The 17,480-nt window shown below is 39.2% G+C and overlaps 3 protein-coding genes across 9 annotated transcripts; 2 read left to right on the top strand and 1 right to left on the bottom strand.

The window, feature by feature from the left end:
* The first annotated feature begins 154 nt into the window (after nt 1–154).
* On the top strand, nt 155–6,317 carry LOC105458216 (tubulin glycylase 3A-like). 4 transcript variants are annotated; one of them, XM_011703354.1, is made up of 14 exons: nt 155–555; nt 1,725–2,008; nt 2,112–2,324; nt 2,467–2,687; nt 2,980–3,107; nt 3,241–3,514; nt 3,600–3,813; nt 3,925–4,015; nt 4,328–4,498; nt 4,671–4,924; nt 5,018–5,211; nt 5,294–5,569; nt 5,686–5,886; nt 5,956–6,317. In XM_011703354.1, exons 2-14 carry the CDS (start codon nt 1,852–1,854, stop codon nt 6,190–6,192), a joined length of 2,631 nt encoding a protein of 876 aa, XP_011701656.1. In that variant the 5' UTR covers nt 155–555; nt 1,725–1,851; the 3' UTR covers nt 6,193–6,317. The 4 variants fall into 4 exon arrangements, with proteins under 4 accessions (XP_011701656.1, XP_011701657.1, XP_011701659.1 ...); XM_011703355.1 differs by having other exon boundaries at nt 1,719–2,008; XM_011703357.1 differs by lacking the exon at nt 155–555 and adding an exon at nt 976–1,490.
* Nucleotides 6,318–6,401: 84 nt separating this feature from the next.
* On the top strand, nt 6,402–11,091 carry LOC105458213 (tubulin glycylase 3A-like). Its single transcript, XM_011703349.1, has 12 exons — nt 6,402–7,262; nt 7,359–7,767; nt 7,842–7,975; nt 8,051–8,134; nt 8,567–8,742; nt 8,809–8,947; nt 9,058–9,271; nt 9,374–9,464; nt 9,536–9,706; nt 9,784–10,040; nt 10,144–10,333; nt 10,959–11,091. The coding sequence occupies exons 1-11, from the start codon at nt 7,161–7,163 to the stop codon at nt 10,314–10,316; spliced, it is 1,950 nt and encodes a 649-aa protein (XP_011701651.1). The 5' UTR covers nt 6,402–7,160; the 3' UTR covers nt 10,317–10,333; nt 10,959–11,091.
* On the bottom strand, nt 10,570–16,612 carry LOC105458214 (UPF0430 protein CG31712). Of its 4 annotated transcripts, none has more exons than XM_011703350.1 (6): nt 16,237–16,612; nt 15,734–15,877; nt 15,462–15,509; nt 14,715–14,976; nt 11,954–12,037; nt 10,570–11,861 (listed from the first exon to the last, which is right to left on the bottom strand). In XM_011703350.1, the coding sequence occupies exons 1-6, from the start codon at nt 16,377–16,379 to the stop codon at nt 11,697–11,699; spliced, it is 846 nt and encodes a 281-aa protein (XP_011701652.1). In that variant the 5' UTR covers nt 16,380–16,612; the 3' UTR covers nt 10,570–11,696. The 4 variants fall into 4 exon arrangements, with proteins under 4 accessions (XP_011701652.1, XP_011701653.1, XP_011701654.1 ...); XM_011703351.1 differs by having other exon boundaries at nt 14,715–14,940; nt 16,237–16,611; XM_011703352.1 differs by lacking the exon at nt 15,462–15,509.
* Between the last annotated feature and the right edge of the window lie 868 nt (nt 16,613–17,480).

Genomic DNA, 17,480 nt, shown 5'->3' with positions numbered 1-17,480 from the left:
ACGTATGTACATGAAATTTTCAAACAGTAACTTTTTCGAATTATTTCCTCTTCTTTTATACATTATTATTTTTTACGAGAATTATTTTTAATAAATTCTCAATATATCGCTTATAATTCTCGCGATCGGCGAACTTCATCTCTCGCTGTCTCTTCGACGCTGTCGCGGCTCGCGCTGCCCTTCAGCGACAGTAACATGTCAATCACGCGGATCGGTCGCGTTTCTCCATTTTATTAACTATTAATATTTCGTAAAATAAATCCCTCAAAATTTCGGAGTATCGGAGATCAACGCTGTGCGCGCGCGCGCATCGCTCTTATCTCGCACGCGATCGACGCCGAATTTCCGCGGTGTCAGAGACGGAATTTGGCCGGTTGCCGAAAATAGCTAGGCTATCAAACGAGGGGGATCGAGACTCACCCCCTTCAGTCTCTCCCTCCCTCCCTCCCTCCCTCCCCGCCCTCTCGTAATTAGCGATACCAGGCCAAGCGAACGATTCATCAGGCTACTACCACCTGCCGCGACTTCTCCACGCGGCCACGAAGATGCAGCCGTGTAAGTGGGTCAGAGTGCACGCGAAGTCGAGGAACGGAGTCGTGGTCCGATTAACCACGTGATCGCTTTGACTTCCTCGCCTATATTCCAACGGAGGTCGCGCGAGGGGTGAAGGAAAGGGGAGGAGGAATTGTGCCGTGCGGGGGTGTGCAGAGGTACCTGGTACGCTGCTCGTTGCGCTCAACCACCACCCGCACGTGTCCAGGAACGTTTCGTTTGCCCTTATTGCCCAGGTTAACACAATCCGTTTCATCTGATACTTGTTCGCTATGTGTACTCACCCCCTCGCCCCTCCAACGTAACAATTAGAAAGTACTCGAGAGCGTGCCTTATCGCAACGAGGATCATCTTCGGCAATTATTCTTCCGCTTTTATCGAGACTGCCCTCAAGTAACAATTATTCTTTGGTATTATAGAATCATTATATATTGGTTTAAGGAAAATAATATCTAGATGAAGCTTACAAAGACTTTGTTCGTCAGACAACGCGACGAAGATATAGAAAAGAGAGTTTCCTAAGAATCGAACTTTTTCTCAATTAATCCGAGCTGATTGGCTCCTTTTTAATGGCTCGGGGGGTGAAACGAGGGAGATCTCATTAAACGATCTCGTCGATAACGCGCGGCGGGGTATCAAGCGCGATCTTATTCCCTACAAGGGGCGCCTTAAAACACCCCTGGGGCGCGCGCCTGCGAAATATCAGATTCTACCACCTGACTCGCGTGTGTCCACATCGGTCGTCGTTCAGTCTTGCCTCCACTTCCATCCGGGCGTGTTTTTCATCTTCGCCGGAATAGTCCTACCGCACGGCTACTGGTTCTCGACTTGGATCCTCGAGGCAACGATCGTCAATCGGTCTTGCGCGAAAACGTTTATACTCTTTGGTATCGGCAAAGGATGTATTTATTATCGGGGAAGCGTCGAGAATTCAACAGGTATCAGAAGGGGCGCAGTCAGCTTCGTCACGGGCTATTTCGTTTTATTGAAAACTATATAAAGCACGTGCTCTCCATTCTCGCGTCATTTATATCAAATTCTATTTACGGAATTTTTTCTATATCGAACGTTAAGAGTACTTAAATAATACTTTAATAATAACACGTCCTTAGAGTTGATCTAACAATAAGTAATTTGTAAGTGTGAGTATATTTACGATATAGCAGTTTCAGATTAAAATAACGCAGCTTCCTTCGAGCACGCCCTTTGCTGAAATCTATCGGAGCGATGAAGAACACATGAAAATTAAAGAAACGCTGCATTTGCGCGGGAAAGCTGTGCGGTTCTCAAGCCCGCTACATGAATGCCAAGGATGGATCCTCTTCAAATCTGGAAAGTTCAAGCGAAAACGAGAATGAAAAAAAAGAGAACATCGATGAGAACGAAGATGAAAATCCCGGAGAGGAAGTGGCGACAAAGACGGATGCAACAAATTGTGATACCAAATCCCTCAAAGGTTTGAAATATTTATAATTATACTCGAGCGCGCAAATAAATAAAGTAAGATAAGTAATATATTTTACAATCGCATGTCGTTCAAAATTATTATTTTTTTTAAGAGGAACCAGACTCTCTGGAGAACAAATGTGAGTCACCTTTAGAACTGCCTTTAGAACCAACCCTTCACGAGCGGTTCTTGCGTATCAAGCAAACCGTGAAGGACGCTATAGCTGCCCATCATACTTTTATGATTTACGGCAAGTCACGGGTCATTCGCGATTGCATGCTGAAGCGAGGATGGTGTGAGAAATTTTATCGCAAGCACAGCGGCGGTAATAAATCACGTACAATTACTTTATAATTACTCCAATGTACCGTTCTGTGTTTTTTTTTCAAGTGCAGGCGAAATGCGGCATTCTTCTACGTTGCTATATTTGAACTTTATGTCTTCGAAAATAATAAGTTCGATTTCAGGCGACCAACATTCCAACGTCGACTCCAGCCCGGTGTTTCTACTGGCTGGAATCGGCGAACTGAAGGATCAGCAAAGCCAACGTCTATTGATATCGAGGATGCTCGCCAATCACACCGTCGACTTCCTGTGGAACACTGGGTCCGACTGGCCCGGATGGCCTGCCCAGGATAACAAAACTACTGTGTTCAATCGATATTGCCGAGCTGGCTTCACGTCCAAGGTATCGTCGGTTGCATCGAATAATTTTAACTTTCATTAATATTACATTTTCAGTTGATGTAAAACGATAACTTATCTGATATATATTAGCAAAAGATTAACTGCGAATAGTTTCTCTTGGCGAAACTTGGCGAGCGTGACGGCTTTTGTGAAGTTGCGTTTGCGAAGTACATAGAGATGTTTGGATAGGCGATTGTAGCGAGAGTGGCGCGAATGCACGTCTCTAACGAGCGTGACGGTGAATCGTTAGGAGCAAAGTACTGTATGTACTTCTTCGAAAATCAATTATTCAGGTGGGCTTGTGTTCAAACGTCAGACAAATGCATTGGTATTACGAAGCTGGAGTGGCTAACACTTTGTTTCCGCGTTGCTACAACATATGCCAGAGCGATCAGATGCACGCCTTCATCGAAGACTTCCGGTGAGAGTTTGCCGATGACTTCAAAAAAAAAAAAAAAAAAAAATAGAGAAAAAAAATTGTACACTATACGCGCCCAAATCAAAGAAAAATTTAATATAATTACTCAATAAAATCGATGATATTTCGTTATTAGACTCACAGGCTGCCTGAATCTCTTAAAATGGTTGGTGGACAAGGTCAACGTCGAGGACGAAGACGCTGTGCGTTCGCCAACCGGCACGGTGCCTCTCAAGGCCCTCGATTTCGCGATCAAGAGATGTAACGACTATATCAGCGCCCAATCGCACGAGGATATCGATCAGGAGGCTGAGAAAGTTTGGTCCCACCAGTGGGATCAATTTATCAGTTGGTATTACCAGATCGTTTGCGGTCAATCTCTCTTCGTTCGCACCAACGTGGCCTTCAACGTGAGATATTCGCTAGCAAACACAATCTCCTTCTCTTCATTTACGTCAATTTATAATCGTACTTATGTCGTGTACTTTTCGACAGAAATACGTTCTGGCTTCGAAGCACATATTAAAGAAGATCAGGAACTACTGGCCGCAGATTGACATGGACGGTATAATGAACGTGTGGATCCTGAAACCTGGGAACAAGAGCCGGGGACGCGGTATTGTTCTCATGAACAAGCTAGAAGACGTAGTAGCGAGAGTAAATCCAACAGGCAAACAGGACACGCGATATGTCGTGCAGAAATACATCGGTATAATAAAACTTTCGGATTAATAATTAACGGAACGCTAGCTGATTAACGGCAGGTGTTTGCTTTCTAAATTCGTCCGGTTAAAAATAATCTCGTGATTCTCTCTGCTAGAGCGGCCGTTACTGATTCACAGCACAAAATTCGACATAAGGCAATGGTTCATCGTGTCGTGCGCTCAGCCTTTAACCCTCTGGATGTTCAGGTACGCAAATATATCAAGGATATTTAGATAAGTCACGACATTTCGTAATATCGCTCACGCCAGAACAATTAACAAGCACAATATGGCGACTCGACCGTAAGGAAAATAATGTAATAGTTTCAAAAGTAGGGTAATAATCAATTTATGCCTAGCTGACATTAAAGCGCGCGATCCTGTTTCCCCGGCAGTCAAACTTGCGGATATAAATATCCAAACAGTGTACACGACACAGTGCTATCTGCATTTAATTATCGCTAATAAAATAGCAGTCAAGGTAAAGACTTCGTCAAGCTTATTATTGCTTATTTACAGGGAAAGCTATCTTCGTTTTTGCTCGCAAAAGTTCAGTCTGGATGACTTCCACGAGTCGATTCACCTGTGCAATAACGCGATTCAATGCAAATACAATAACTGCGGCGACAGGGACTCTGCTCTACCCGCGGACAATATGTGGGACGCCACGACATTCAAGGAATTCCTCAGGTATGATTTATGCCACATTGTGTATATAAAGAATGACTCGTGCATTTCTTCAGAATTCCAGTTATATAAGTACAAGTACTATTTATGCTACTTTTTTTTTTTTTTTTTTTTTATTTTTTTTTTTTTTTAAATAAAGCAATATGCCAGAAAAATGATTCTCATAAAAATTCAGATCCCAAGGTCACAGTGATGCATGGGACGAGCTGATCTATCCCGGAATGAAGCAAGGTCTGGTAGGCTCGTTACTGGCCAGTCAAGAGGCCATGGATCGACGGAAAAACAGTTTCGAATTGTACGGCGCTGATTTTATGGTCATGGATGACTTTTCCGTGTGGCTGATCGAGATCAACAGTCATCCGGACATGAGCTACTCCACCAGTGTTACTACGCGATTGTGTAGACAAGTGATGGAAGATACCATTAAAGGTATACAATTAATTAACGATTTAATCTAGGCATTCTATCTTTCTCCTACATTATTACACAGTTATGCCAAAAATTATATTTTCCCTGGTATAGTCATGGTAGATTTTCGAGAAGATAAAAATGCGGATACTGGAGACTTTGAGTTAGTATACAAGCAGAGATTGCCGAGCTGCCAGCCGTACTTGGGCGCAGCTCTGTCGCTTCAGGGCACTCGTATCGCCACTTGCGAGAAGAAACCGAGTCTGTATCAGGATTCCAAATCCAGCTTAGTCGCACGATCGCCGATGGTAAGTTAGACAAAGATAAGAGATAATCTAGAGCATCGCTAGAGATCCAGTATCGACAGTGTTTGATTTATCCGTTCGTTAGACAAAGAAGAAGTCGATGGTACACAGCAACATCGGGCCAGTGATCGTCGATCTCATCGAGGAACTGGAGCTCCAGCTGGACCAAGAGTTGTACTCTTATTACAACGCAGATTCGCTCAAGCAGATACCAGCACTTCCGGCGACTGCGCCACCGGTGAAGCCTCCGAAGCCGTCGATTTCTGACGAGAAAACGGAAACCGTCTCGAAGAGTACTTCGGCAAGTACAACATCTATTAACAAGACAAAGTCACCAACTCCGTCCAGGACTAACGTCCAGGTATTTATAATTTGGATGAACCGTCGCTATTATTTCCAAAATCAATAATTATTCAACTTGTTAGTAATATATTCTATATATATATTAATATATTAATATAATGCTATGTTTTGCAGAATCACACGAAATCTTCGAATAATGGAAAAAGATCTTCGCACAAACCGCCACGAAAGTTACGCACATCTACCGGCACTACAGGCAGCAAACTGGATACATCTCCGAGACAAACGTTGATCTCGAAGATCATGGCTCTTCAGGAGCAATCGGCGAACGAGGCGCCTAAATCCGAGAAACCGTCGAAAAAAAATGAAGAGAAGGTTAATATTCGTACGAACTCTTGTCATTAAATGCTCAGACTCTTTTTTTCCTTCTGATTTCTTTATTAGATCATCAAAACTGCGATGCGAGACGCCGTGAAGAAGTACAAAAGAAACGTGACCGCTCGGCCAGAAGTACCGCCACTGCCTTCCCTACTTATGCCACCAATAGTAAAAGTCACGTCCGTGCCGACGAAGAGCAAGAGCCGCAGCAGCATCCCGAAAAAACAAACGCAGCACAAAAAGAATAAAATTTTAACGGACATATCCGATATGTATGCTGTCGGTTTGAGCCTGACCAAATAATCGAAGACAACCTGTCAGTCACTCGTTGCTCGTTATTTTTCTCTCTTTACTGTTGATCGATTCTCCAATTCTATCTACAAGTGATATATGTATACAACTAATAAATGTTACGATTATACCGCTAACACAATTGTGTTACTTCCATCAGCATGAAAAACAGTTTTCGGAAATAGTGTTTTATAAAAAATAAAAAAAAAACACGGTCGAGATAAATTCATTACGTTCCCAATTTCAACCGTTTGAATTTAAATTTAACATTACTCGAAAAATTTCCAGTCTGAGAATACTAAGATGTTCCCGCAAACGAATAAAGTTTTCGACAATGTTAGTGCATTCGATGCGAAGAAACACGTCGTAAGAAATAAATGTCTTCTGAAAAACGTCGAAGAGCTTACTTGGCACGGAACAAATAAAATGTCGAAGAAGTTCTTCCCCCAAAAGATCGATTAGAATACCCGAATTTTAAACAACCTCAATTAAAAGAATGCAAAGAACAAGAAAGAGAATTATCCGCCACATTCCCGAATGATCAAGAGTACGAGATAGATAAGATTCAAAAGCCAGTCTTTCAAAATCCCGCGGTAGAGAAATGTCTAAATGAGTTAATAAAGGAGACATTAAACAGATATATAGGAATCATGATAACAAATAGAAAAATTTAACCAAATAAAATACGAATCTTTCTAAAAAGCCTTTTACGAATTTGATAATAAACACGATATACCTATATCTTCGATCGCGATGACGTTTGTTGCTCGTAAAGTAAGGATTCACGTCATGTAATATGAATGTAGGTCATCGAGTCACACGATAATCGATAAGAGTATAAAACGGAAACAGTAAATTGTTGCTTTCGCAGTAAATTGTCAAGTCCGAAGACTAAATTTCGCGTGCATATAAAAGAATATCCAAATGAAAAATAAAAATCTAAAAATGTAATTTTCCCGACTTCGAAATTCAAACGTAAAATGCATTGCGACAATTTAGTGAGTACAGATAGTCAATCTAAATGGCAGATAACTTTATCCTCGAAAAATTGCACGATCAAGAAACATTTCGAAAGTTGGCAGGTATAGACAGGCATCGAAAGACTTCATAACAGACATATCTATTATCTTCAAATTTCCGCATAATTCATTTTAATGTCGCTTCACATCGAATCGTAGATCTGTCGAAAAGATGCGAGCAACGTAGAAAAAGATTTGCGGTTGATTTTAACGGTCCCGAAGTTGAAAATTAATTCGCAATTATGTTCGGCCGAGACGATCAACAAAACCGCGGATGCCGAGATCTGTTGCAATCGCGAGAATCTCGAAGAACTGTTCGAAGCGGAGAACAATGAGAGCGATCGGGAAAACGGAAACATAATATTGACGGATTATTTAAAATTGGTAAAGAACGACGAAGTCAGAATAAATCTTTTACTGAAAATTTTGACGAAAGCCGTGGATGAGCATAAATGCTATATGATCTGCGGCACATTTCCAATTCTGAAGAAACCGTTGACGGACAGAGGCTGGATCGAGAAAAGAGCGATTAAAAAAATGATATCAATCGCTTCCAATACGTACGAAGGTATTTTTTTATTTCGTACTTCTTATTTCAATCTATTAATTATCAATTCAAAAATCGTTATCTTCTTCCTTCAGACGGTTTACAGCAAATAGTAAAATTGCTCCGAGTTCCTGCGGATTTTATATGGTATATGAATAAGAGACCTGTTATACGTCCGGACGACAAGATTATCGTGAATAAATTTGCTGGTAGCTATTTTACGTCCAAGGTAATTTGATTCAAATGCATATGCGTCGGGCATCGAAAACAAAAAATATTTTTCTACTTAGCGGAATATCTATAGGTTGACATGTGTAACAACTTAGAGAAAGCCTATTGGTTTTACGAAGCCGGTGTGTCAAACATACAATTTCCTCGATGTTATCAAGTACGTAAATATAGAATGAGGCAGGACGGGTTATACCGGACAGGAAGTTATGTTACATGCAAAAATAAATAAAAAATGGAGAATAAAATTTTTTCGCACAATATTTCGTATTTCCGAGATAATCGAATTTGAAAATTTATCCGATACGCGTGCACTTACCGAACTCTCGACTAAACGGATTTTATTTTATGCAACTACATCTACATATAGTGTTACAAGTAATACTAATTTATAACAAATTTTAGTAATTTAGAAACAAACCATTATACAAAAAAACTTTAGTCTACATTTTCAATTTATTTTTGTATGTAGAATTTTTTATTCGATTGTACCCGTCCTGGTTCACTCTTATTGTATGTATATGTGTGTAAATTATGATATTTAAATATTAATATGTACGTTACCATATATTCATGTGAGTTGCTTGAATAGTCAGCGCAAATGGAGGAATTCGTACAAGATTATTACATCACTGCGTGTTTCGGGATTTTAAAATGGTTCTCGTTGCTCGCCAACTTGGTAGGGCCGAAGAACACCTGGTCGCCGAATGGAACAATCCCTGTAAATGCGATTTCGTTCGCCTTGGAACGCTGTTTAGAATACATAAGGTTACAGGCAACATTATTCGCATTATAAAAGTGCATTACATAAATACCGATACGAAACGTTTTTAGCATTCAAATACACGAGGACATAGATCGTAAAGATGATGATGATACGCCTCTTTTTGCCTGGAATCAATTTTTAGATTGGTATCACGAAATAATATACAAACGTAATTTATTGAAAGAAACCGACGAAGTCGACATAAATGTATGTATAAACGTCATAGTGCAATTTCTCTTATTTAACGGTTAATATTCTAATGTACTAAAATTAGGAAAAAAAGAATAAATATGATTAAAGAATTATGAGATTTGCAGAAGCTTGTAACATCTGTGCGCGATGTAGAGATAGCGATGATAAAGTATCGGCCGCAAAGTAAGATCGACGGTATAAGAAATATATGGATTTTAAAACCAGGCGACGACAGCCTGGGACGCGGAATTGTTCTGAAAAGTTCCTTAGTCGATATACTCGCCAAGGTGAACCAAGCAGCGAAAGAAAGTACCAAATATGTCGTGCAGAAATACATAGGCACGTGTCATTTGCATTTAAAATGCGCGGTATACCGTATAGAATAAAGTGAAGTATTTTAAGAGCGATATTATGCATCATATTTGCAATTACAATTTTTAGAGCGACCGCTGCTTGTTCACAAGACAAAAATAGACATCAGGCAATGGTTTCTGATAACCAGTACACAACCTCTGGTCGTATGGATGTACAAGTATATTTATCTTTTTTTCTTTTTTCATCTTGCGTTTATGCTACTCCTAATAACTTGAGTTATCTGAAAAGGGATATTTTGATACGGTTCGCTTCGAAAGATTTCACTCTCGACAATTTTCACGAGTCCATTCACCTGTGCAACACGACGGTACAGCTGAAGTATCGGCAGTTACCGATATGCAATTCCAGCTTGCCCGAGCAACGTCATTGGAGTCTTCAAGACTTCAGGGATTATCTTCAGTACTTATTATATTATTCTCTTACGAGAATTTTAAAAACTGTTCGATCGAGTATCTATCAACTAATCATCGATTTAGATCGCGCGGTCAAGAATTGGCTTGGGAAAAGATCATCAGGCCGGGAATAAAGCAAAATCTGATAGGAGCGCTTCTGGCGTCGCAGGATAATATGGTGAATCGTAAGAACAGCTTTCAGTTGTACGGTGCTGATTTCGTAGTGGCCGAGGATTTCTCGGTGTGGCTGTTGGAAATAAATACAAATCCACGATTGAATCCGCCGAGCAGCGAAGTCACGGCAAAACTGTATCCGGAAGTCATTGAAGATGCAATGAAAGGTTTATGCTGATTAAAGAAATAAATAAATATAAATATATACACATATATATATACACACACACGTAAAAATTACATTATTATTATATACGATACAATCTTTAGTGGTCTTGGATCGGCGTAAAAATAAAAGAGCGTCCCACGGAAGATTCGAACGTATTTACAAGCAACGCAATCCATTGTGCGGCGTCAATATTATGGGACAAGGCACGAGTCTCGGCATTCGTGGCAAAGGTTTATTCGTGACGCCGAAATCACCGCCGAGATCTCTGGCATAAAAAAACAACTGTATGAAGTAAGATTGCCGAAATGTATCTGTCAGAAAGTCTAATCGCAAAGAAACTGTTTCAATCTCCACGACAATCCGTTTCGGTAACGCGAGCAATTTCGAATTAGCATATAAACAAAATGCCATAAATCGCGTGTAAATCATCTACGTGTGTAGAAATGCACATCTGTGTTCTCTTCTCTTGATAACCTGAGATGTTGCATAACGCATGATGAAGCGGGACAATAATCGTATAACAGTAATTTTTATTAAAAATGTATTTATGTTACAAGTAACAATGCTGTAGGTATACAATCCTATATAGACAAAAAGTTCTTCTCTTTGCGGAGCAATGCGTTACACATTATTATACACGGTTAATGTAGATAGGATTATGTTACGCTTCTCACGCGCTTCCACATTCATTATTCATTACTATACGTACAAAATCATCTAACGTTTTGCAATATTTTTTTTTTACATCGTTATTTCAGTTAATTTGATTTCTTTGTCGTAAAACATATCGTCCCATTTTACCGTTTTGCAGAATAAATATACTCTGCATCAGATCGAAATAATGTAGGTAGTATTTAGATAGTGTATAATCATATAACGTAATTGTATGAAGTAGCTATCCGGTTTTTTTTTACAGTACTTTCAAGAAAATCATCGTTAATATTCGTCATCATATTTGGAATTTGTTCGTGAAAAACAACTGTTAAAAAAAGGGGGGAAATAATGTGATGGTTCTACAATAAATCTTCCATTCGGCCAATTTAACAGTATAAACAATTTATCTATTAATGCAACATGATCTAATGTGATACGATTTTCGCTGAAATAAAATCGACTTTTGTATATCGTATTATAACAGAGGACCTGCGATGTACAAATAGCGTATGTATAAATCATAGAACACAAACGGGCTAGAGTATGCTTACATCAGACAAAATGAAAAAATATATATATAATGTATAAAATCACAAGTTGTTTGATAAATTGAAAGCACTAACATGACCATTGTAATAATTTTTGTACATTAAAAAAAGACTTACAATTTCACTCATACTGATGTCAGCATAGTCTCACGTAACATCCCATCTGTATCTGCGTTGAAATCTCGCAAGATGAGAATTGATTATTTAATTTTGATGCATCATATCATCATTAATCAAATAAAATTAATCAATCTTGTTCGATTTCAACGATCGCTTTGAATACATTAGGGTGAGCTTTGTGTCTTATGTTACTGCACTTATCTATGTACCTATGTATATACCTCCTACATAGATACAGTCTATAACTGTTTCTCGCGAATCAAGTACGAAAGCTGACAAGATTTCGTGTGTACATATCACATGTAAAAACACTGCATGAAACAATACTAAACTTACGTAACCGATTTTAGGGTAAAGGATAACTTAGGCCTCGAATTATTCTTGCCTAAGATCCTCTTTTGCTCCTCCTTGACGCGCTTCTCGTGCTCCTTCCTCATCTTTTGCCTCTCTTCTTCCATTAACCGTTGCTCCTCAACCATGGCCAATCTTTCCTCAGCCTGAGATTACGCGTGCATTAATTGCATAAATAATAAATACCTCCCCCCACGTGCACGCTTCGTGAATTTCAATTGCTATCGAGAACACATACCAATTTCTTCTGAGCCTCCTCTATCTTTCTGTTGTTCTCCTCCATAATCCTCTCTAGTTCCTCACGCTTCTTCCGCTCTTCCTCCTACAATGACAATGAAATAGGTTTACATAAAGCAATGATGCTGTTGATCACCATCTGTTGTTACATCGTTCGAAATCATAGTGCTGCTATGTCAACAGCCTAGTGTTACACATCCTAAGAACCTTTATGCAGGAAAGTTTGGGATATATGAAATTTTAAGGTCGGAAAAAAAGAGGATGGCTTATCAAGAGAGATAATCACAGAGAGAGAGAGAGAGAGAGAGAGAGAGTGACAGAAGAGTTTGTCTAAACATGGTATCTTTCTTTTGTGTCAAATGTATTCCTCTTAGATCTCAGCAAACGCTGTTTTTCTCACAGACTGTCCAAAGGAAAATACGATGATGTTTAGGATGTTATTTAAATACGAGAAAAAAAAATTCATTTCTTATGCAAATTAGTGTGCATGCAGGAATGTATATAAAACTGTAATTTTTTTCCTTTCACAAACGCGCGACCGCAACGTTCTGATAAGTGCACAATAAAAACTCAATGTGTGATAAGTGTATATGTATGCGTATCTGTGTAATATTATAACAGCTGTAGGCGAGATTTCTAAATGAGAGGTCTGTATATAATATTATATAATTCAGAAACTAATACCCTACGATTACATTTATATGAATGGTTGTTGCCATCCGCCCGACCTGTGGAAATTCGTTGTGTCCCATTGGTAATAATGTTTAGCGAATCTATAAAATGGACCCTAGCATATGGTCTCTCTGGTACAAAGTGTTGAAACAAAGAACGATGATAATAAGATCGGTATAAAATGAATTATGAATATATAAATTGGATAATACCTGAATGAAGCTCACGCCACCACGTAGGGGATGCCTTCTTCATCGAGAATCATTCAGCAGTGAGTAAAAAACCGGCATCTTCTGTTGGTAGTCAGTAAGGAAGGTGACCTATATATCGCTAGGTCGTGCTTTGTCGCTATGGGATTCTAATTCCGCCCCCTTAAAGTCTCTACTTCTCCCTTTCGAATAAACTTTTTCCCAAACTTGTAGAGATATATATATGTATATATATAATTTGGTGCAAACCCAATGTGCAAAGCAATGGAGAGTATAACCTCTAATAAATTTTTAATGTCAGGATTGCTGTCCAATCGACAAGCGATTTGACTTTTCAGAGGTGAACGTAAATAATTGTGCAGACACAAAAATGTAGAAGCAAACAAAATATCCTAACAACAAAATAAAATAAAATAAAAAATTTGTGATTTATCAAATCTTTCTGATGCGCCAATTAAATAATAAAATGTATAATTCAGTAATTTCTAAATAATAAAGAGTTAAAAATTAAATTTAAAGAGTGAAATAATACTGCAGAAATTAATTATTGTGCATTATTATGCAAAAGATAATTCTTATTCGATTTATAAATATATTCAAAAGATTTTTTCATAAGCAAGATATAATGGCATAAGTCATATTTAAAAAAATGTGATACTTTCACACATTTCTGTATACAGTTCATAATTCTAGTCACGAATTTAATTAGATCGAGAAAGAAAGTCTAAATTTATAGTAAACTGAAAACTATTCTCATTTATAGTGCTTGGCATATATATTTTGTGCAGTATACAATATTATCACTACAGTGATTCAATTAACAATAATAACTGCTCAGGGAAGAATATTACTTTCCTATGGTTTCGTATAAAAATAACTTTATTTCAGACTCAAGAAAAACTTCTTTTGTTCGATAAATTACAAAGTTTGGGATTGTTCTTCTATAATAGCTTCTCCTTTCTGCTCTTTTAAAGACGACTGCATGATGTGATAAGGTGGACAGTCATACGCGCGAAACATTTTTCTTTTAAAACTAGCTCGAGTAAGTATATAAGAAGCCTGATATAGGTAGACTCTCGCCAACATGCACAACAATTTTAGAAATTGGCGACACGATGACCGCTGATTCAAGACGAATCGAAGCAAGTTTAAGGCACAACTTCTAGAATTGTTGACACGAACGTCAATTCAGATATCGTGTGATGAAAAAGGTTATAATGTTGTACAGAGATATATAAATATATATATATACACATGGTACAAACAATTTGATCATAAATAACCGATACATGCGCCTATGCAGCAGCATATTTCTTTCATAATAATATATAAAGTACAGCTTCTCAACAACGCGACCTCAGTGGATGCTGAGAAGTCGAAGCAGTGTGGTTTTCTTCGCTTAATTTTCTTTATAATGCAATCGCGAACCACAATGCTTCTAGCCCAAACGCTGTGATCATGAATTAAAACTAGAATAGAGTCAACTCCACAAGTTCAATCGTATATATATTTTCCTAAAGCCAGTACAATTTGCAAATCCTGTTTAACTTTAAGACATCAAAATTGAAATATGCAAAAAGATCCACAAATTGCACTTTTGGTCCGGCCTAACAATTACAATTGAAGCTTCAATATATTTTCTGAACGTTTCCGTTTCATTCGTTACAGACTTGATATTCTGTAAACCTTGTGATACAACATGAAATTTGTAGGCGATAGTACAAATAATATTAGCTATAAGGTTACTCCTTGCGAAAATACATTTCTACGTATGCCTCAATTTCCGGAAACGGTCGCTAAAAGACCACTAAGATTTATTTCCTGCTGATCATAACAGCGCTTGGGCTATCACTGACCAATATTTCTATGGATAGATCTTACCTCTCTTCGTTTCTCCTCCTCCCGTAGTTTCGCTTGCCGCCATTCCATCTCCTCCATCATTTGACGCTCCATAGCCCTCTTGGCTTCCTCCACCCGCCTCTGCACCTCGGCGTCAATTTCCTCCTTACGCTTCTCGAGCTCCTCTTCCACCCTCTTTTGTACAAGTTCCTCTATCCGTTTGGCCGCTTCTTCCTCCACCATCTTCTGCTCCACCTCGCGCTGACGTCTGCAGACAGATAAGCAGCGATCTTCCTCCAGAACACTGTTTTCGGAATCATTTTTTTTTCTTGTACAAAGGTGAAGTTAATAGCATGCCAAATTTTTAAGTTGCAACTCTTTCAGAATCTACTGATAATCCATAATTGAACAAACCATTGAAATTTGCTGAATGTGATAGCAATCGTGGTGTAAAGAATAGAAGGTGAAACTATCTGGTGGATGCGAGGTCGTGCAAAAGTGGGGAGACAATAAACTAGACGATAAACCGATCAGCTTTTCCCCAAAATGCAAAATTTAATAAGTAATTTTCTCCATGTGGGGAACAACTGATTGGTCGAAATTTTGATCCATACGCAATGTTTCATCTTATATTCTTTACACCATGATAGCGATGAAATAAAGGATGTTATCGAAAGATATATGATACTTGCATACGTCAAGCATACTTTCTTGCAAAAACGTATTACAGTAAAGTGATGAGCTTTGAAATAGATAAACCACCACCATGAAATAATTACACATTCTTACCCAACTGTGCTCGTGGTGAAGATTTTGTTCATTAATTCTTTCTTTTTCCTGACAACATAATTATAAAAAAAACAGCGTATAACAAAAATTTAGGTTATGCAACATAAATATATATATATATAACATGTTCCACTTGACGCGCAAGAGAGAGAGGAAAAGAAACGCAAGATAAGAGAAAAGAAGGTCGAAAAAACATATAAATATATGCTCTTTTCCAATCCTAACGCGAACTATCAAGAGGAACATTCTCGAACGTAATTCAATGGCCATACCTTTGCCGCTCCATTTCCGCCAGCCTCTCCACCTCGTCCATCTTTCGATCCCTGTCCCTGTACGAACGTTTCTTGTGACTGACGATGTGCACATCGTCCGACGCGTCCGAACCGGTGCTGGACGACGCGGAATGGGATCGTTTCCTAAACAAACGAGGCCAAACGAGTAATTATTATTTTCTTGAATTACACGAAAAACGTGCGCTCGTTAAATTGAACGTCGCCGAGGCGTGTATATATATACATATACAGGAGCGAGAATTCACCGGCGCGGCAACGAGACACGGCGACAATACAAGTCCACGAATTCGCAATTGTGTTTTTATGTACATTTATTTATCTCTCGCCGCGAGCGCACGCCGTGTAAACGCACGGGGCAAGCGACAAGATGGCCGCAAGCACGTACGACGGCGAAGATCGAGATCTTTCGCAAGCGAGCGGAGGCGGTTGCGCGTCGCGCACCGCACCGAGCAATCCCGCCCGTCGCGAGACCTGGCACGCACCTGGACTTGGAGCTGCGCTCCTTCGGCTTGTCCGAGTACTTGTTGTTGGAGTGCTTCTCGCGCGACTTGGACCGCTTGCGCGAGTGCTTGCTCTTGTGACGCCGTCTGCTCGGCGATTTCGTTCGGGAGCGCGACCGGCCCATCCTCCTGATCGTCTTCCCTCCTCGAACACTCGGTGCACTCGTGATTTCACGTAGAACCGGGGGCTTTTATCGTCTTCGACACTACCGCGGATCGACGCGAATATTCGTCGACGAGAGACGAAAGCGTATGTATAACCGTACCGCACACTGCACACACCGCATCCACCAGCATCCACTGCGCACCTCTCAACTGGCGCCACTGGCGGCCATCTTTAAAGCACGATGCTTCGACGTAGAATCCGGAACTGGCGACTCCGACAACAACCGGCTGTTTGCCGCGCCCTCGCGAACTCACCTGATAAGCAGATGCGAGCAGACGCCTCGTGTCGGCGACACCAGTGAAAGGTATTGTAGTTTCGTACCTGTTATGTATGTATGTATACTTACATACATACATATGCATACATATATACTTTGCTTCTATTTTAATTGCGTAAACAAAAAGAGAGAAAAAGAATTTTTCTTATAAAGCAAATTGTACGAATTATTTTTTTTTAATTGCATCACCGCATTTTTTTAAATAATACCACTGATGTTATTTATCGCGGCATTGCTGCAACAGTGTCATATCTCGAAAAATGACAATTTTGAGTTATTTATTGGAAAAGATGGATTTTGGCGTGTACTTTTATCTGGTGAATAACTATCAATATTGTCAATTTTCGAGATATGACACTATTGCAGCAATACCGCGATATTATACGTATACGTATTTTTATTATAAAAGGCGGAAAATAAAAAGGGACGAATGAGAAATATATTCAAAAGCGGATTTCGATTTATCATATGTGTATATACATATGTATACAATATGCGTACATTACAGCTAGTTAAAAAGTACGTGAAGCAGCGCGGATTTTTACTGTTTCGATATAGTATGATGGTGTTCAGTGTTCACTTATGTAGCTATACACCGTTTTTTGATTGTTTATTTGAAATTCAGAAAAACATTCATCATATATATATATATGATATTACGAGAAATTAATTCGCCGGTTAGCATTCTCGATTTACCGATCTTCGATGTTTATTGCAGGTGGAATCATGATTAAAGAGACAGCGGTACGTCGTTAATCAGCGATTAATTAATTATCTCGACCG

This window comes from Wasmannia auropunctata, unplaced genomic scaffold (genome assembly GCF_000956235.1).
Source record: "Wasmannia auropunctata unplaced genomic scaffold, wasmannia.A_1.0 LD334579.1, whole genome shotgun sequence".
Classification (NCBI taxonomy): domain Eukaryota; kingdom Metazoa; phylum Arthropoda; class Insecta; order Hymenoptera; family Formicidae; genus Wasmannia; species Wasmannia auropunctata.
The sequence above is the reverse complement of the archived record's forward strand: the minus strand, read 5'-3'. Positions and strand labels throughout refer to the sequence as shown.